The following is a 21,583-nucleotide window of genomic DNA, read 5'->3' as shown; positions in this document are numbered from 1 at the left end:
TCATTTGGACCTAAATCTCCAAGAAATATCGCTATTTCTGAAACATCTCTCCCAAGATTGTCAAAGTCTCACCACAGGTTTACAGTGCTTCTTGTTAACAGAATTTTATTTGCAAATCTAAACCTAGATAAAGTTGGATAGTGAGATCAGATTGCTCACACAGAAAAGAAATAAAAATCCCCACAAAAGAGGCTGCATTTCAGAAATCAGGATATTACTTATTTAATTAAAACAAGTTTTGATTGACATACATTTGCAACTTTTAGTTCATAAGGCTTGTAGTTCAACTGATTGGTATTTTTTGGTCCTTCAAAAGTAAAGGTACTTTCCTTCCAAAATAAAATACTAGATACAAGAGTATCCAGAATAACTCTCAATAAAAGCAGAAGTCTTTTTAGTTGGGTTCTCAGATGTTTGGTCCTAAAAATCCTTACTTCTTAAGTAACACATTTCTAATGCTGCAGAAGCCAATTAAGGCAGTAATTTTGCTATTTTACTCAGTCTTTCGTTGAAGATTATTTTTTTCTGGTTGAAAGAAGTGTTTTTCAAGAGCATTGACCAATTCATCTAGTTCCTTCTTCAGCTGCTCAGCATCACTGAGAAAACAAAATCCACATAAATACAGAAACACAGTGTCACAGTGGAGAAACAAAAAAAGCATATTTTCAGTCTGAGGAATTTTTAAGTCTGTTGCATTGTTTTAGACAACTTTTGCTATTGATACTAATATGTACACTTGATTTCTTATGGTGATGCACTGATGGTCACTTCCAACTGGAGCACATGCGTAAAGGCACTTAAGACTATGGAGAAACATAAAACTACAACATAATCTAAAAAAGAACAGCCAGTTTGAGTTCAAATCTTTTTTTACTAAACATATGTGTTTAGAAATGTAACTTTTATACTTGCAATAGTATCTGCAGATGTATTTTCATCTGTGAAACAGCATTATTTTCATTATAGAAGTTAATAATTGCTTATCTTTAAGACTATATTATTTCCAAGGCTATGACTCAAGGATATAGTTACTAATCACAGAAGGGTTTAAAATATATTAGGACACTTTATGTATAGTTATATAACTTTTCACTGAATGCAAAACCAGGTTCAAAGGAATTTCAGTAACAAGAATGCATCAACAAATTTTCTACAATTGAAGCTTTATGCAAATACATTTGCTAAATTAATGACTGTACTAATATTAATTGATCATGGTGAGCCCTTTCCCTATCAAAACAATACCAAAAGCCACACAACCCCTATTACACAGAATTGACTGCTATTGACTGACAATACCTGTTTCCAGGAGGTGCACAAAGTTCTGAATAGTATTTGATCTTTGGTTCCGTCCCACTGGTTCTCATTGTGGCTACTCCTCCATTAGCAAAAGTGAAAGTTATCATTTGGCTACTTTTACTAGTGGGAAGTATCTAGAAATAGTAAAAATAATTGTTTTAGAAGCTTGGAAAGTGACTATAAATAATGAATTCAAGACAAAACCCATGACTTGACGTTGTATAATACAGCTAAAGGATCATGTAAAGTTAAGCTTTGTTCTGTTTTCATCATTATGGTCTTGAACCCACAACAGGCAAATGACAGCCTTATCATCAACCTAGAATCTGGTTGCAGTACAATGCTGCTAGGTAGCTCATTTCAATCTAGTCAATATTTTTACTGCAGATAGAAATTGCTCTATAATGGCATTTTCCAGGAGGAAAAGAAACATAAACTGTGCAAAACTAAAGAACCCAAAGCCACATCTCAGTAGACAGTTTAACTGAAGAAAATTATGCAAGATTGCTGTAGCAAGACAGCAAGATTCTCCTACCTCCCTGGACAGTCTGTCACCCTGGAGACAAAAAATACCACAAAACCAAACAAAAAAAACCATCCCTCCCTCCACCCAAACCTTCATTTCCTCTCACCAGGGCAAAGCAATCATCCCCAATCTAACTCATTTTAAGACTCAGGATATCACATAAGGTTTAGAGTGTTTCTCCATAGAAATTTTTATCTATGTGTATATACATATTTCTATGATTTACATACAATCAAAAAAATATACCTACAGCCTTTTGATCTGGCTGACTGCTGTCATACCCAGTAGTTAGATCCCTTATTCCAGAAACTTTAAATCTACCACAAGATTTTGGGTAGGTGTTTTTTCCGTCAAAATTTCTAAGATTGTCAAAAAGCTGTTGAATAACTTTTGGATCATGGCAGATGAAGTATGAAGCTTTGGTAATATGGAAGCCATATCTGTGAAGACACAATACAAATGAATGGAAGAAACAGTGTTCATAGAGTTGTACACCATGCACATTATACAACTTTCTATAAAGCAAGAATCTTTTCTCATGGTTACCCAACTGTAGCATCAGTTCTCTCACTTTCAATCTTAAAAAGGCCTTGACAGCTTAATTGTCCTAATTTGCATGCTTCAAAGAAACTTCTGTGCAGACACTTTTCCTTTCAATGATTACAAATTAGAAAAAAAAAAGTCATTACTTCCTCGGAAAGATATAATCACCATATGAGAACACTACATCTAAATAGCTTCTTTGACTGGACTTCACTTGACCTTTTCTGAGTAAAACAAATTCCAGACTGTCTTCTCTAGTCACACCTCAGAAGCTGCTCTCTCGTTAAAACATCTTTACTTAACCAAATTGTTCTGAACATTGGTTTTTTACCTTATCTGTTTGCTGCCAGGTAATATGATGCAGAATCAGTGTCAAACACAAATGACCTGCTCATACTGACTTTTCAAAACAGCACGCTGTTGAAAGGGATACAAGCCTGGACTGGTTGTTTAAGTGAGATGAAGATCAACACTTCATTTGTTTACAAGATGCCAGGAAATGTCTGAAGGACAGAATCTTTCGTTAATACTAGGATGTTCCTGTTAGAAACCTGAAAGATTCCTTAAATGGGGTCATGTTTGTAGCAAAATGGACGGTCTGTAGTTGGTAAGTCAGTCTTGAGAATCCAGCAAGGGAATTAACAAAACCTGTCCTATAACTTAAAGAACTGATGAGCCTGCTAGGACTGTGTCCTTTCCGTGATCTGCATTTTCTTCTTTGAGATCTCCTGTTTATAACTGCAAAACACAGAACAGTTTCTTCTGCTTCAACAGCAACTCACAAGACAAATCTGACAAATATGAAGTAGCAAGGAGCAGAAAACTGCAACATTATACTACCCACAAATGAAAATCAAACACACACAAAACAAAGCCTCCCCCAAACAAAACAAGAATCCCCCCTCCAGTTCTAGTTACCAAACATCAATTTAATAAGGAAGATTTGTATCCTTCCCTATATCTTTAGCATTTCCAAAAAGAGTGACTATGCACAGTGACATCTTACTCTGAGGTGCATCTACAGACTGCTTTTATGCTAAATAGGCTCTGACTTTGAGAATCCTCTCCAGTGGCTGTGTACACAGCAGCACAGCTAAGTTCCACTCAGGGAAATCTTCTGAGGGCAACCTGAAGCAGGTGTTTATTGAATGAGTATTTAAAAAAAAAAGAAAGTAAAACATAGGCATGGGCCAGAGAAGGATAATTCTTTGAAAATACACTTCCAGCTACTACTGATTGAGAGAATTCTAACTTCAGATGCTATATGTGCAGCTCTAGGCATGAATTCCTCTTCCATGCACTTATACTACTGCTTCTTGAGCCCACCTAAACTTCTGCCATGTACAATAGTTGATAAATCCCACAACTTACTTCTGTAGGTCTTTGAACACGTGAAAGAAAAAAAAAGTAGTGCCCCAGATTAAAACCTCTCAGAGGGTTACCCAGCTGTATATAGCCAATAGCTATGGCCAGTCACAGCACTTTGGAGCAATCAGCTCAAATTCCAGTATTCAGGAGCAGAAAGAACAACCAGCAACCAATGTATACTATTAATAATAATAAAAACCACCAAAATGACCAAACCAAAACCAAGAAACATACATAAAATAAAACAAAAAACTGGAATAATCTCAAAAAAAGCCTAACCTTAGAGCCAACTAGAATTAATTTAATCAGAAGTTGCCCTGCAAGCAGGACAGAGCAAGCTGGCTTCTATGAGTATCATGAATATGCCAGAGCTGCTTAGACCCATTCTGCCATCAACATTTTTGTGCATCTGGCACATTTAAGCAGCAAGAGGCACTATGCTTTCTACCACATAGCAATACTGCTAGCCAAAACCCAGGCCAATCTTCTGTAAAAGGACCCAAGAGCAGAACTTCTCAGAAGTGAAAAACCTTTCAGATAAGCAAACATAAATACCACAAAAATCTCATTAACTAATGGGGAATTAGTAAGGTAATGTTAGTTTTAAAATGCCTTAAAATGACACAAAATGAAGTCATGAATGTATTCACGCCCATGAGGCAGGACTGCTTTCTAGATGGGTACTATAGTACAATAACCCAATTTTTATTTTTTCATATACTATAGGTTGCCATTGAGTCCCTATTAACCACAGTACGTGGAATGGAGAAAATTTGAAAATTAAACAATTCTAATTGAACTCACTCATCATAGACAGCTTTCAGCTGCTGAGACAAAGACAGATTTCTGGTTGCCAAAAAGCTAGCCATCTCCGCTGTTATCACAGCAGCACTGACACCATCTTTGTCCAGAACAGCAGGACAGCACATATACCCTAAACAAAGAAAATTATAGAGTTAAATACAGAGTTAAACCAAAAGTGGAAAAAATTTATCTTCTAATCAGTGTTAATTTTGATAAGCAAGATATTTAATGAAATTTCATGATAGAGATGGATTTTTATCTTATCAGTGCCAGATGCTCCTGAGTGCTTCTGGAGCTCTCATGAAGGAGAAATGCCACACTGCAAGTAAAAAGCAAGTAGGTCACATGGTCTCAAATGTGATTGCCCTTACATGGTAACATATGGTAACACTGATAATTATCTGAGAAATCAGTCACATTTTCCCTGGTTTTCAGGTACTGAGATACTCAAGAAGTAGCTTTATAGCTTTACAATTTCATTTGCATGAATTCATAGCTTTTATTCATGGTTTTCCAGTTTACAAGTACAACTTGGAGGAGATTTTACTTTAGTTTATTCTCATTTAAGCTTAGCTTCAAACTGTCAGGTAAATATAGCTGAAGTCTGAAAAATGTGTTTTGTTTGGGGTTTTTTAAATAGCTTGTGCAGAATTTGCAGCCCAAGTCTACATAACTATGCTACTGAAAATACATACATCTAGCCCACATTGTCATACTCAGTGCTTAACAGAGACACAAAGGATTAAAACTAGTAATATTAATCAGACAAATGGATGATTATAATTTACTCACTGGAAATACACCCATTGTGTTGAGGACACCTTTACACTGCCATTTTTTGCAGTAGTCCTACTTCCACTATTTTACAAGGTACCAGAACATAATATTTTGTTTCTTACCTATAGCTTCCTCAAACGCGAAAAGAACAGCTTTTCCTTGGTCCATGAGCTGTTTGGCACGGTTGCCCATCCACTTGAAACCTGTGAGGGTTTCCTATGGCAGTAAGCAGAAAAGAAAAAAAGGCATTAAAAATAAAAACAAAGTTTTACAAAGATATGACACTGTATAGGAAAGCAAATAAAAGAACATGGAATAATGTGTAACTGTTGCTTACCTCAAAGTGAAAACCTTCCTTCAGTGCGATTGCTCTCAGGATTTTGGAAGAAACAGTGCTGGATAACATGTAGACATCTTTAATGGCACGGGTATCCCTGTTGTTATTTTTCCAGCAGGTGAAGATCCACCAGCCTAGAAGAGCTCCCAGCTCATTTCCAGAAAACACTTTCCATTCACCACTGAAGGGGAAAAAGAATAGAAAACACATGGATTCAAAGGATGACTCTGCAGGTGGGGGGAAAAAATCTATTGGTTCTTCCATATGCAAATAGTAACAAATAAAGCACATGTGAATTCCAAGCTACAGTAACAAGATATATTATGCTCATTATGAACAAACAAAAAAATTCCTTCCCCCAAAATTCTCCATCATACGAACCAGCTTTTGAGTTTATCCAAAGATGAAACAATGATGTTTCCATCAGGTTTTAAGTAAAACAAATATATGCAGCAAACAAATTATAAAATCGGTAAGACAAAGCACAGAGACACGAAAACAGAATTCTCAAGTGATCAATACTTTTAGTTGAATCAGTGACAAATACTTCCTATTTAATCATAAACACATAAATTTGTCATTGAGAAGACTGGAAAAAATCTCAAATGGGTGAAAAAGATTAACATTGACATGTTGCTAGAAATAAGAAAAACTGGAAGTAAAAGGGAAATACAGCTGTTGAAATTGCCCAAAAATTCCCAGTCATAAAAGGGGACAAAGACACTGCCAAACTGACAAAAACCAAGACCTACAGAAACAGTACCTGTTGTGAAAGAGGAGCAGACTCAGTCTCCTGCATTTATTGATGCCAACAGGCACAAAGCATTGCACAGCGACAACTTAGTGTAAGAGCGCTGAGATAGGGTGCTCTAGCAGGAGTTTCTGTCAAAGAAGAAGTATACAGATACTGTAGAAGCCTATATTAATATTCAATTAGTGTATGAACAGCTACAGCAGGAATGTGAGGACATGGGACTGACAGGAGACAACTAAGACTGGCTAAACAGCAAAGAGGTAGCAGAGTGAGAGCACTGTGCTCTAAATGGTGATACATAAACTAGCACCCCCTCTTCAGGTGTCAGATAGCTCTATGTTTTTAGACAAAAAGCACAAATGATTTTGCATTCTTGCTTAAACCCATAATAACTAGCATAAACTGAAGCTTTTTGTGCCTTTTCCTCAATGCTGAATTGCTAACTGAGGCTGGCAGAGGTCAAAAACATTAAACCACAAAAAATTCCACCTAACACTGCCCAACATGCAGGAGAGACTACCAATTAGGCCTTCTTCTAAAGGCAGAGAAGCCTACTTAGTTCATGCTGTGAGGCTAATGAGTTGAAAAAAAGCTCTCCAAACCCCCAAAGAAAGCACTGCCACCTTTGAAGCTGCTAGAAGACCAAACAAGATTATCTTGTGAGCAAAACTGACATTTGCACTGTCTCCTTTTACTGGGTTTTTGGAATTTGTGTAACTGGCACAGATTCAAATATTTGCATCATCCACAATCACTGAGGTGAGCAGGCACCCATCTCATCCCTTGGCTAGCCAGGACTGTTGTCATGACTTCATATCTCTTTTCTGGCTTTCATGCACAGGGAACTCATTTACACTATTTCTGCTCCAGGCCCAGCAGCAGATTTTTGTTCTGCTCCTCTCTGAGCTTAAAATCTTGACGTTTCCATTTATTAAAGACTTATGGTTTCCAACTGCTCAGATTAGTTTCTGCTTTGCCAAGGAAGAGAAAAGAGAAACACCACTATTTGTAGATATGATACCAACTGCATACTTCAGCTTATTTTCATTCATTAAATTAACCACAAAACAGAAATGCAAACAATTGTAGAAGCAGAAGATACTGGGAGCGTGACACAAGGGGATGGCAATATTAGGTCAAGAACTACAGGTTACAGTGTATATTCAGCTGAAAAAAATGTGAAAATCCCTTGTTTGAGCAAGTTTACCTTCTTTGATCCCATTCTTTGACAGGATATACATAGATAAACAATTCATATATAGCTGGTCCTTAAAGGCAAGGGTACTATACTCATTTGGCACTGAGAAGTGCCAAACACTAATAAAGCTCAAGGTGAAATGCAGTACATAACATCATGTATAAAAGTCTACAACCGAGCAAAAGGGGCCCAAATCACCTAATAATTAGTAAAATGTTTGGTCTAACAGCATTTGGGAAAGAAGGAACTCACATAAATAACAGGGATGTTCCCTATTTTATAAAGTTTCTCCTGAATATTCAAGTTATTATTTAATAAACATAGCATGAATGAAAACTGAACGATAACTGAAAACCCACCTTTAGTAATGTCTAGCACAGTCACAGCAATTCACATGCTTCTGTGCATGCCTCAATTACAGCATATCAACTATTCAATATTTATTTGTACAGTGTCTAATATTAACCATTATTTCATTTACAGCTCCCACTGTGGTCTGCTTCATACAGTCCTCTCATATTTCTGTGTGGTCTTAGTCCAAAAACAACTACTGTGACTCTTCCATCTTCTTTTGCAACACTGGTAACGAGAATCCCCCAAATGAGCCTAGCCTTTAAGTTAAAAATATAAATGGTTTCTTTATTACCATACCTCTCTTGTTTCTCTGCCACTGCAAGTCGATCAGCATCAGGATCATTTGCTAGAATGATTTTTGCCCCATCTTTTTCAGCCAAAGCAAAAGACAATGTCTGGAAAAGTGGTAAGCAAGTGTTAATACTCCCAGATAATTATTTCTACTTTTACAGGTTTTAAATTATTTTCCCAATTTATTTAATCTCAAAAACCCCAAATCATGATCCGTCTCTACAAAAAATAAACTCTGAGCCTGGTAGCAGTAGAGCAGAGTCAGGGGTATTTAACTTCAGGTACATCATTCCATTTCTGCAGCCTGAGCCAAACATTGTTTCAATTCAACAGGACCCTTTAATAACAAAGTGTAGCGGAAATACTTGTAGCAGGATTTCTAACCACCTGTGAAAACTTCTCCTGCTACCGGTGTTGTATCATAGAAGTTTGGTCATTGTATTTCAGATGTAAACTGTAAAAGCCTTCCAAAACCAACTGTGAAAGAGTTTTTTTTTTTTTATTATTTTATTTTTAAAAAGAATTGTATCACTTAGTTCTCTGTGCAGATGCTGCTCATTTTGATACAGAACAGGACAAAGTAGTTTGAAGTTATAGCTGATTACTACCTGACTGGTGGTTCAAAAGTTACTCATTTCAATGAAAGGGTTCCAGCTAACTGGTCACTAAAGGTAAGGCTATGAAAACAGAAACAAAATAGTCCTTCCATGAATATTTTTAGCCATAACTTCTGGAAGAAAGGAAACACTGCTTGAAAGACATTGCAACTCTTTTTCTTTCTTTTTTTTTTTTCTTTTTAAAAAAAAAAAAAAAAAAAAAAAGGTATTTATTTACCAGAACACCTTTGCCTTCTTCTGGATTTGGATACTTCACTGTGGGAAATTCTGGATCAGGATCCTTCTGCTCCGGAACAGCAAAAGGAGGGCTGAGGTCAAATGCCTTGAAGGCCAACTGCACAAATTTATGACCTACGCCATGTACAGAAGTATGAACAAATTTCAGGTTTGTTTCCTTGTTTATATTCCTGAAATGAAACAGATTAACAGTAAACTTGGATATGGAAGGATATTATACATAAAATTCACTATGTTCAGAGACAGATGACTCAGTATTCTGTCTCTCAAACATAAATTAAAGGAGGTCAAGTTTTAAAGGTAATGGCATGTGAATTGGCTTAGTCTCATTTTTTAGCAATAAGTCATTCTTGATATCTAATATCCTGCTATGTGAAAATCTCTGGGATAAGTTATGTTGTACACTCTATACTCAACTGACCAGTAAGACTTTTCATCTCCATCTCTGGCATATAAACCCGTAAGGAGACATTTAACTCCTATTCTGAAAAAGCAGCATAATTTTTCTCATATTCCTAACTTTCTAGCAATTCTTACTTTGTCTTTGGCAATTGTGAGAATATGATTACTGATGGTTAAAATTTTGGTAAATAAACAGATCTAACACATTGCAGGTTATCTAATACATAAACCAATTCTACATGCTAATCACAAAAAGAAACAACCATTTGACTTTGTGGAGGAAGTGACAGGAAAAGGCTTGTGGAAGGTGCCCAAGGCCACCAGGAGCACATGCAAAGTTAGAACGACAGAGCAAGACCTCCTGCCAGAACTGGCTTAACAGCCAAGTTCACCATCTACCTTAAAAGCCCATTTTAAGGTTGCTGGACGATTACTGTCAGCTGAAGCCCATCTGCACAAGATGGCCACAGTCTTGCTGTGGCGTTTGGTTGATGCCTGGCCATGTGAATACAGGGAGATGATATAATCAGAAACTAATGGCTCACGTTGCTGGGTTAGACATCTGCCAGACCAGCTTTATGAAATGGCTTACTACATCATCCCACAGCTGCCAGTGCTGAGAGGCAAAGAAAGAATGTCAGGATCACAGCTGCCCTGACTTCCATCAATTTAAACTGCCTCACTGAAGTACTAGATGGAAAATCCAGTATTCTTAATGGAGTTAAAACCAGTTACCTGTGAAAGCACTGTTTCTGTATGTCTTTGAAATACTCCTTATTGACCATGGCATATGGATCATGAAGTAGCAGGCTGCTGTCAATCAGTTTGTCATCCCAAGCCTGAGGCCATGGCTCTTGGTTCTCCTCAATAGCCTGAGAAATTCCTTTGTCATGAGGAGAAATGATCTGAGCACCATTTTCCCAGTAAACCTAAATAATAAATAGAGTGAGTATTTGGTCATTGACACTGTAGGATAATTTGGTAATTTTTTTTGTTTCTAAGGTGCACTGCATTTGGTAGGGTATTGCAGTAAATTAGCTTAAGTATAGCCAGAATATTTCCCTGTTCATATGCTCGGTGATCTCTCTCACATCCCATTTTTGTTCTATAAAAAAAGCTGCTTAATTTTATCAGAAGATATCCAAATCCAAAATGAAACACAAAACAAGACCCAGCTCATTTACTGAGAAGACTCAAGTATCAATCTGTCTGCTCACCTTGGGATTGATAACTTGCCCAGGCTATGCCATATACTTTCTCCCAGATTTTGAGGTATTATCATTAGATAATAGAATTCTTAAGAAGAGAAAGTGTACAAAAGTAAAGAATTAAGGAGTGTCCTGGGTTCAGCTGGGCTTAAACCACGACAAGGAGAAAGACACAAAAACTTTGCAGCTGCATACAGCAGCAGTGTTGCCACAACAGCAAGCACAAATACAGCTAAGTTTCAGGACCTTCAGTCCTTGTGGTCTTTTGCTTTTTGTTGACTGTTTGCACATCCAGGAAGAGATATACTTATTATGTTTTACTTTTTGACAGTTGTTTGCACACTTTCTCCTACTGGTGGCTTACAGACCACAAGTTTAAGGACAGATACCTAACAGCACCTGGACCATGCACATATGTAGCCCAGATAAAAAAGCATTAAGAAAAAATTAAGTTGATTAAAAGAGCATTTGATAAAACACCCAAAGAAGTTATCATGATCAATACATGAAATATTAACAAAAAAAAAATCAATTTTAAAAAGACACAAAGTTCTAGAAGGAGGGACAGCAAGAAATCATCCCTGCTAATGCCTTGTTTTTCTATTAAGAAGACAAAAAAGGTACCCCAAATTCCATTTTTTAGTTTTGGAAATAGTTTGTATATGACCAGTCAAGCTATGGGGTGACTGGCAGAGAGGCAATGCAGACATGTTTTTGTTTTCAGTGGAAAGCAGGTTTCTGTTATAGAAAAAAAGTCACAGTAATAATTAAGCAAAAGAAAAATGTACAAAAAAATCAATGGAATTTATTCAAAACATTTTGTGCAAGCAACTTATCAGGTTTCATGTATTTTTAATTTTCTGGGTTTGTCAAATGAAAGAGATACTTTTAAATCACGAATTGGAGAAATTATTAGTGCTTTTGAAAAGAGGTCAGTTAATATTGTAAAGTGTTCCAAAGTATGCTCACCTTCCTGCTTTTTAGAGCTAAGATTTTAATTATTAGTGAAGCATACTACTAGCTTTACATACATACATCTAGAAGAGATCAAACTGTAATCTAATTTGTTCTATACCATGATAGAAACTATACATAATAGTACTGGTGTCTCTACATGGAAAAAAAATGTTTGAAATAAACCAGAAAATAGATCATATAGGAATACCTTGTAACCATTATCTTGTTTTGGATTATGGGAAGCCGTAACCATAATTCCAGCACAAAGGTTCAGACGAGTTACTGTGTATGGCTGTAACAAGAGAAAGTTATCTGAACTGAAATGTGCAAAATACTGTATTATTTATTCTCATCCATATGCAATACTTCCATACTGCTGAGTGAAGAGAAAGCCAGCGTGTGAGTCCTACAGACTGACTCTCTAAAGCAGATGCTAAGCAGAACTTGCTCCACCACACAGGGCACAACTTTAGCCCTTGCCTTTTCATGTGCATCTTCCCATTTGCACATTCTCAGTGTTGTTTCAGACACTTTGTAGATCTTTAGAGTAGTGTTTTTATAGAAGGAAACTGAGTGCATGTGTTGCCTACTGTAGAATGTAAATTTTGTTGGGGTAATGACAGAAGTCTGTATAGAGTGGAAGCAGTCTCGTGCATGCTATATTTTGAGAGCAGTCCATGGAGCAATTACTCCATTGTGGTTGAGAGGAAAACTGTTCTGGAGAGAGCTCTTATAAATTAATCCAAAACAGATGGAGCGACTTAAAAATAAAGCATTATTTGTGACAACAGGTCCAGTTCAAGTCCTGGATCTTTAATAGCAAATACAATCAACTGCAGTTCTTGCAACAATGCTTTCAGCTGCACTATGAAGAATCTGACCCTAAATCTACCAAAATTTGTATCAGTACAGGACGGCTGCATACAAAGCCTTCATCCTGCTGTGTTCTCTTTGCAGCACTTGCTGGAGTAACTGGTAATAAATAGGAGAAACTTCCTTTAGTGCAAAGGTAGAGGTTTTCTTTATTGCTCTAGAGGACTGACACCTAGTGATGTGATGGTGAAAATGCGGACGCATTCAACAGCCCTCCCGGAGCCACACCACTGAACTCCAACCTGTAGTAGCTATCTAAAAAGTCTACTTTGGATTCAATACCCCCCCCAAATGACAATAAAAATAAAGAACCATCCAAACTGAAATATGCGTACATGTTTCAGGCTTCAGAGTCCACAGCAATCTAGAAACAATGAGATGTCTTTTACAAGAAATCTGCGGGAAAGCAGGAATGAAGAGAAACACGTCCCAGTGTCACTGACATCCCACTAAGCTTCTTCCTGCTCTTGCTGTGGATATTGTAAACTAAATACAGCTAAATAAACAGAAGACTAACTGCAGAGAGATCTTAAAAAGTAAAGTGGTATGTCTGGTTTTTTTAAATGTAAGTAATGCAAGACACCTGACAGAACTTTTGGTATATAAAAAGATATGTTAGGGGAACCTACCACAAAAGGAGTTGGTATTATATCTGAGAAGAGATAAACTGGAACTCCTTGGCTGATGAAGGTATTAGCAGCAAGTCTTGCAAACCTAAAGAAGTAAAGATGCCAGGGAAATAGATTCATTTTCTCACCAACTGGATTCCTAGAATTCACAGCTTCCCTCCCACAAACCCTTCCCCAATTAAAAAAAAAACCAACTACAATAACCAAAAGCAACCCAAACCAAACAAACCCCTACATAAATAACTATTATACATACCCAATTTAAAATGTGTTCCCTCACTATTCCCAATAGACAAAGCGTAACTCCCAAGAACTGCTTTGGCATTGACAGAATATAAAAGTACTATAAAGCCGTCACCTTAATTCACTCTCCAGAAAGAGAAAATACTGTTGAAGCAGACATAAAGTCATAATGGATCACACAAGACATCTACACAATACTTAAAAGCTAAAAGGTACCTTTTGCTACTCCCTCCGCTGGAAAGATGCGCCCGAGCATCAAAACCAATCACAACTCCTCTTTTTTTCAGGTCACTGAAATTCTTCTCAAGGTATCTGCAAAATCCCTGGAGACAATAGCAAACCCACCTCATCAACTCAACCTGAACATTTAATTCATTGCTGCATTAAGATGATTGCTAAGACGCTGATATCTTAAAAACGTGAGCACGCATAACATCTCAGTGAACTCGATTGGGATTCAGTTTTCCTAGGATCACAAAATACGAAGAAATATCAAAACCCTTCAAATCAATATAGTGAAGCTGTACAGCATTCAAGTCCAGAACCAATTCCAGAAACAAATGACATGATTAGCTGTGATAGATGTCAGACGAGGAAGAGGACAACTGACCAGTATTTCAGTTTTTAAGCTCAAATCCATCAGTTTTAAACTGAACCTCGCCCTTAACAATGGCACATATTTAGGACGTGATACGCCACCACTCTGGGCTGCAGTAATTTAAGGTTTTGGGATTTTTTTAAGCTCTCTCCAAGCAGATCTACTTTAGGACTTGCATATATACATATAGCTTCTCTGCATTTATGTAACTTTATACATCCAACATACACAAAGCTTAGCCAAATGCTGGCTACCTTTGGGGTTTTATCTATAGTCCATCAGGACTAACTGATCCACTTGAGCTTAAGTGTACCTGTGTATAAATTCAATTGCAAATCAACGATGGAAAATAACTTCTTCTAATGGTTTAAAGCTTATCCCTACTTGTTTTCAGAGATCAGCACTTCCTTAGCTACTAATTAACATTTTTTTAAAAATGGAGGAATAGTAAAAAACTTGTACTTCCATATAATACCCATTTGCTTGTCCTAAATGAGGCTCTCCCATTTGTATATACAACCAGTTAAGTGAGATGAAGTGCTGAACACAGTACCTGGGTTGTCTGGATAATAGTCAAGTCATTCATATGGGAAATCCCTGCTCCCATGGCAGCTCTGAGCCCGGCTGTGCCAAACTCCATCCGCGAGCCAAAGTATTTCTGCAGCTCTCCGGCATTTCCTTCAGCAAGCAGTTGCTTCACTGTTGCAGAAGTTCTGGGATTCTGTAGATACAAAATTCAGATATTCCAAAAAAGATTTGCTTTGGTTGTTTTTAACACCCTTAAGCTTCTTAACAGAACTGGCTTTCTTTCCCAATGTTTGTACTGGGTTATTTCAGTATCAAAGCATCACACACCACTTCAGGAACACCAGAACTCCTACTACATCTTCCTAATTTGAAGTCAAGTATTACTTATTTTTGATTTAGCTCCTGAAGTGCCTTCACAGCAGAATATATATCACATTTTGGAATCTGAAAAGATTTCCAGGATGTCTATTTTAATATTTTCTGGTTTTAAAACCAAAACAAAACCAAATAAAAAAAGCACATTTACAGTTCAGAGAAGTGTCATCACAACAGAAGAACTACTCTAAACATATAAGAAAGTAAGTTAAGTTGATGATTAAGAAATATTTGGTAGTTCCAAAGCACTAAAGTAGAGTGTAAAAAATAAAATCATCACCTTGCCCAAAGACCGGCTGACACCAGGGGAGCTAAAGCAGATGCATCAGAAGATAAAGATGATAATTTGCAATATACTTATGGGCAATGCTTGTAAAAATAAGCATAACCCTTGAGATCAAAGCTCAGAAATTGCAGCTGAATTCTTAAACAGAATGAGTGTGCGAGTGGTAAGGAAAAGGCCACATCGGACTGCTTGCAAAGAGTGAGCAGTTTCCAAGTGTCACAGTTTTTCTTGATATATTGCTTGTTTCAACTCTTTATCATTATCAACTCTCTGTTTTTCAAAATTAGGAATTAGTAAAGTCCTGTAATACCTACGCTGCAACAACTCAATCTCAGTAACACGGGATCTGTGAAGTTTAGTGTTTGATCTTTGAAAACTGATGAGCCAAGAGGACAGATGGCACACTCCAGGCACTAGGCAACATGGTTATGTGGAGAGGCAGCATCCTCTGCAAGTTACTCATCACATGTTTGCACACACTTTACACTGGAGTACAAAGACTACCATATCCAAACAGACTCAAGCTTTGACTTCAAATCAAGGTCACAGACTATACTATTTATTGGATGATTCAGGTATACATACAGTGCAAACAAAACAAACAAACAAACAAAAAAAAAAAAAAAAAGGAAAAAAGGTATTTTCTTCAGCTCCAGAAAATGCTGCAGAACACGCACAGCAGTAGGCATGTGAGTCAGCCTGCACACAAAGGTGTAAGCATTCTGCACACCAAACTGAAACCAGGGTGCCCTAATCACTGACCTGTGCACCTGCTACTGGACAAACACCATAGTTTAAATAAATTCTCAAAAGCTAAAGAGCCTTTGGTGCTAATGAGCAAACTGTGTAACACAGAATAAGATAAATAATTTAAAAAGGCAGCTTCCCAGATGCAATAAGCAATGAGGTACTCCATAATTACTGATTTCCAGGTTAAGAACTACCAGTCCAAGAACATGGTACCTGATACTTCCTTGTAGGAGGCTCAATGTAATTCTGTATTATTATAGAGTAATTATATTCTATAGTAATAAATATAATTCTATGTTATTGCAGAATAATATAGGTCAGTGTAACTTCCGAGTTTAGGTTGTTTAAAAGTTGACCTGAACTTTTTGCTGCAGTATGAGGGCCACGCCTTGTAGGGTGAAGCCTGAATGACAACTTTTGCATCAGGCTTTGTACACTGCCTGGTCACCTTTTTTCCCCTCTGCGTGAGTGTTCTGCACAAGAGTTGCCTCTTACCATTGAAAAAGGCATCTCTTTAGGTAGATGCTGCACACGTTTGTACAGATGGACAGAGTAGAAGCTGTAATGTCAGTACAGAAAGGCAGCTGGGCATGAGGACATCCTATAGCTCTCATCAGAGAAATCTTTGTTACTGTTGTTAGAGGGATTACCCTGGTTTGGTGTTGACTGTGAAGCTACAGGGATCCTCCAGTGTTCTACATCTGGTTAAATGATGGTACTTACCCAGGTAGCTGCCTAAGTCTCAGAGTTTAGGTCCACATCATTTGCTACAGAAAACTTCACTGCATTGATTTAGTTGTTTGGGTTGTTCCCTGCTGCTCCCACCTCCAAAAAAAAGTAATGGTAAAAGCCAGGCCTTCTGTTTAACAGAGCAGAGGGATTTTTCCAGAATTACTGTTACAATTGTATTTATGGATAAATTCTTCCGAGAATCTGCATTTTCTTTATTTACTGTAGGGGCAACTGTTCCCATTTTGTTTAACTTAAAATTGAAACAAATGTTTCAATATATTACAATATTGTGTGAATGTTACAATACCAATATGTACAGCTAAGGAAAAAAGAAACAGTAACTTTTTTAAGCAGAACGAAGAAGCCACACCCAAATCTTCACAGCATCTCTACTAAAGACGGACCCAACTGTATCTGAAGGATGAAGTGCTGTGTTCTAACTTCCTTGCTGGTTCTCTCAGGTTCCACTTTTTCTACTCTCAAATAAAATTGCATGCAAATATGGTAACACGGATTCCTGTGAATACAGGGCAGGTGATTTAATAGAGGATTAATTTCCAGCAGTGCTTAAGCATCCCCTGGGAACACTTGAGTTATTTACTTCAATCTACACTGCAGGAAGGTTACAGAGAGGTTTCATCAGTGCAGGAGGCCCCACAAGGTGTCAGAGTAGAGGGACAGTTACTCACTACACAGGTTTTACTTTTGACAAAAGCAGAAGCTACCTCTTATCCATACTTTTATGACCGATAAGAGAAAGAATGAAAAACATGAAACCACTGCAATGAACACAGTGACAAAGACAGCCCGGTAACAAGCTCAGTAATTGCCACCCAGGTACAAACTTCCTGTTAAGTCAGCAGGACTGTCTTTAGCGGTAAAGGCTGGCTCTTGCAAACTATTATTTTGTAACAAGCACACAACCCATCATCATTAAATATTGACTTGGCTCCACACATCAAAAAGGAACCTTTTTTTTTTTTTTAAGTGTCAGAGTAAATAGGCAAGGGTTATATCAGATTCTTCTTACGAACATGTAAGAGTGACTGAAAGATGAAAATACCTCATCAGTTTTGAGCAATCAGCAATGGGTATTGCATACTGGTCAATTATTACTGAGTCAAAGGCACAGTCATTACAAAGAGCTAATCTTTCAAAAGTAGAGAGGCTATAAGGGATGCCACAAGAGGTTTCCAGAGGGTTTCACAAAATAATCAGAGTAACCAGCTGAAAATGAATTGGTCAAACAGAAGACAGGAGAGGTGGGCCAACACAAACCTCATGAAGTCTAACCAAGCAAAGTGCAAGGTCCTGTACCTGGGTCGGAGCAATCCCAGGCACAGCTACAGGTTGGGCAGAGGAGAGATTCAGAGCAGCCCTGCAGAGAAGGACTTGGAAGTGTTGATCAACAAGAAACTCACTCTTCATCAGGGACTCTAGTGATAGGACAAGGGGTAATGGGTTCAAACTTAAACAGGAAAGATTCAGGTGAGATATAAGGAAGAAACTATTATGAGAGTGCTGAGGCACTGCAAGAGGCTGCCCAAAGCAGCTGTGAATGTTCCATTCCTGGCTGTGTTCAAGGCCAGGTTGGATGGGGGTTTGAGCAACCCGGTCTGGTGGAAAGTGTCCCTGCCCATGGCAGGGGGCTTGGAACTATATGATCATGAAGTCCTTCCCAACCCAAACCATTCTATGATTCTATGAAGTTATGGAAATAAAAGACCCTTTAAAACCAGACTGTTTTCTCGAAGTCAATTATACTGGAAAAAAACCCCAGATGACGACAATAAGCGTATTGTCACTGGATGTGACACACCAGCAGTTCTGAAAGGGCTGGTTTGGCGGTGCATTATCATTAATAAAACCAGAGCTGGCTAACTGAGCAGTTAACCACTCAAATGATCCCTAATAAAGAATCACAGCAAACTTGAGCTACTTCTAGTGATGTCCTTTAGAACTCGGAGAAAGTACTAAAACCACAAAAGAATTATTCTGTTTTCATTGATAATTTTGAAATAAGCATAAGAGCCTGTACCAAACAAGCCTCCATGATGCACAAAACCCAGAGTGCACTGTATGGTGTTGAGCTCAGGGCAGACACTGAAGGGAGCAAAGAGGGACATGGCCTGTGTGCCCCAATACACCCAAATGAACATATTTCACATATAAGGACAAAGAGCTAGAAACCCGATATCCTGAATAAAGGCCTAGAACCAAGTGCGAACTGCAGCAGCAAGGAACTACATTAGTATTATCCACAACAGCACTGTGGCAAGATGGTTCTTTAGACATGTGGAATACAAAAAAATACTTCTGCGTATAGTGCTGTCAAGACCAACACTGAAGACAAAGTCCTACAATGTTAAGCACCTTAACATGATGGGAAATAATGCATGCTAAAGTGTTCCCAGACAATGGCAGAAAAAGGGAGAGGAACCATGGGAAAGGACAATATTGAAGAGTCAGGAGTTATCTTACAAACAGTGAGGCCCACTAAGCGCTGGGCAACACCACCAGGAAGAAGAGGATGGATTCTGCACTTAACAGGTGGTTTTGAAGCAAGCCTGCCTGTCTTTTGGAAACAATATTATAGTAAACAAAACCAGGGAGGTACCTGGAGGTTTTTAACACCGGGAGACAGACAGCACAGCGATGTGTTCTTCCCTTTAATAATTTAAGCCTACCAACCGTCCCTACAACAGAAGTGGTCAGGAACAATACAGGCCCTTTTAAATAAGGAGTTCAATACAGCGCCGATACTTACCAGATCAGCTAAATGGGACTCTAGATTGAAGAGAGGGCTGCCACGAGAACTGACACGGCAGCAGCGGCGGGAACCGCAGCCCCACTGCGGGAGGGGAGGACGGGGGAAGGGGAGCAGCCCCTTTGCTATGGGGCTCGGGAGCAGAGCGGAAAGAGCCAGCAAGTGCCCTCGTGCTCCCAGGCACCGACAGTTTGAAAGCTGGGGCTCGCCCCTCGCCTCCTGACGCTTGCCACGACTGGGCCCCCACCGCCTGCCCCGCCAAGTCCCAGCGCGACCGGAGCTCCCTCAGCCCCGCGGAGAGCACAGGGCTCCCGCCGCCCCTCACCTTGTCCCAGAGCAGCCACTGCTCGGCCGCGCTGCGCAGCGCAGCGTCCCCGGCGGAGCCCCGCGCAGCCATGCTGCTGCCGCCGCACCGCCACCGCCCGCTCCTTCCCTCTTCCGGAGCGCGACCGCTCCGCTCCGCCCGCCGGGGCCGTGCCGGGCCGCGCCACCTCCGCCCAGCCCGCCTGCCCTGGCCCCACTGGGGTCGAGGTCGGGGTCAGGAGCAGAGCCGGGGCCGCTCCGCGCCACCCGCCGCGACCACGGTCGGGGAGCCGGGTGACGGCAGAAGCGGGATGAACAGCACCGCTTGTCTGCACGTACCAAGCTGCTGCCTCCTGCTCGACATGAGCGACAGAGACGGATCTAACGCTGTTGTAGTTTGAAAGTGACTTTTCATGGCTAGAGGCTCTATGGATTCCTTTCTAAGGTCGATGTAAATCAGGGATGACCTCAGAAGAACCCTAATTTGGGATAAAGACTAAGCAAAATACATAGTCACCTACTTAATCTTTAAGCGTCAGATGGGCATGTGGCATCTTTATTTACTCTTTACTGCCTGAAGTGTGAGAGTATGGAAAAGACAAGACCCAAGCAAAGTTTTCAGCCGTGTCTGTCTGATTGACATGCTAACAGTGTAGCCAATCCTTCCCATGATAAAAATATGAACAAACTGCATTCACCTGGAGGCAAAGAGAGAAACAGCCTGGAAAAATTCATTTTCCAGCTTTCTTTCTCTGTTGCTCTGCCCTGTATGTTCTAGAACAAGCCGGAATTCTGCACAAGCAAGCAGTGGGAAAGAGGGCATGTATCACTGAATTGACCTGTAGCTGGGATTTTTTTAGTGTTTAGTCTCAAACCTTAGAACATGATGTGACCTCTGTTTCTCCTTCAGTTGCCAACCATCCAACTATAGGAAGTTCTTTATGGAAGTCACAATCAGAGCACTCTACTTCTGCTAATCCTGAGTGAGTGGCAGCAGCCTGGCCTCACATGCCAGTCCCTGCAGAAGGAATACCGAGAAAAATCCTGGATGATTCCTATTTGGTACTGTGAGAAGTTGGCTGACTCCATTCCCACTTTGGGGGGCTAAAAATCCCATTCCTAAGAACTTGTTCAGTATTGTGAATATGTGATTTGTGTTGAAGAACGCTTTTTGTCTGTCAACATCAACAAACATTCTATATACTACACCCTTTCAAGTTGGAACTGCTCACTGTTATCAGGTGAAACATGTTATTTCTACGTGTTTTCATTTATACACTAAACCACCTATTATTGGTATGCATGACGAGTAGAATAATGAGTACTAATTGTGTAAATTTTCATAGAAATAATGACTTGTAGGGTATTTGAAAACCTTCAGAAGTCATTAATATGTTACCAGAATGCATGTAAAGGAGAAATGGTACACATAGCTTGCGAAGATCATTGTTAATGAATCTCCTCCTGCACTACTGATGAGTAAAAATAACTATTAAGGTATTCCTCTGGAAAAGCTTTAAGATGAAAGATCAGTGGAACTGAAGAGGAAGAAACCAGACACAGAATTATGTTGTTCGGCCACTTTGGGGCCTCTTGTGCAGAAGGGCACTGACTCTTCATCAGCAGCATCTCTGGCTCTGCATCTCCTTGCCTCGACACAGATCTGCTGTCAGCTGCAAAACTGAAAAAAGTAAGAAAATAAAAAGGTAACTGAGTTTCACTTCAGGAGGCTGACTGTGCTCCTCCTGCCAGGGCTAAGGAGCAGCCAAAGCTGCATTGATTAATCGCTCTGGTTTATAGCATAGTGCCTTTGAGGGAAGTGTGAGC

General features: G+C 39.1%; 1 protein-coding gene across 1 annotated transcript; it reads right to left on the bottom strand.

Moving 5' to 3' along the window:
* Positions 1 to 193: 193 nt before the first annotated feature.
* PGM2 (phosphoglucomutase 2) lies at positions 194 to 19,921 on the bottom strand. The gene is made up of 14 exons (XM_061379687.1): positions 19,779 to 19,921; positions 14,569 to 14,736; positions 13,634 to 13,740; positions 13,175 to 13,259; positions 11,881 to 11,964; positions 10,243 to 10,436; positions 9,086 to 9,275; positions 8,258 to 8,355; positions 5,655 to 5,835; positions 5,440 to 5,533; positions 4,541 to 4,670; positions 2,076 to 2,265; positions 1,300 to 1,433; positions 194 to 596 (listed from the first exon to the last, which is right to left on the bottom strand). The coding sequence occupies exons 1-14, from the start codon at positions 19,848 to 19,850 to the stop codon at positions 494 to 496; spliced, it is 1,830 nt and encodes a 609-aa protein (XP_061235671.1). The 5' UTR covers positions 19,851 to 19,921; the 3' UTR covers positions 194 to 493.
* Positions 19,922 to 21,583: the final 1,662 nt, after the last annotated feature.

Source organism: Neopsephotus bourkii, unplaced genomic scaffold (assembly GCF_033783945.1).
Source record: "Neopsephotus bourkii isolate Nb327-2 ecotype Australia unplaced genomic scaffold, CSIRO-AGI_Nbou_v1 NB_1780, whole genome shotgun sequence".
NCBI classification, from domain to species: domain Eukaryota; kingdom Metazoa; phylum Chordata; class Aves; order Psittaciformes; family Psittacidae; genus Neopsephotus; species Neopsephotus bourkii.
Note: the sequence above shows the minus strand (reverse complement) of the source record. Positions and strands in the feature narration are given on the sequence as shown.

Coding starts and splice junctions, on each gene's coding strand:
- PGM2 (XM_061379687.1), bottom strand. CDS start 19,850: ATGGCTGCGCGGGGCTCCGCCGGGGACGCTGCGCTGCGCAGCGCGGCC. Junction 11,965..13,174: donor TAATACCAACTCCTTTTGTG/GTAGGTTCCCCT, acceptor CTCTTGTTACAG/CCATACACAGTAACTCGTCT. Junction 9,276..10,242: donor CAGAAACAGTGCTTTCACAG/GTAACTGGTTTT, acceptor GTTTCATTTCAG/GAATATAAACAAGGAAACAA.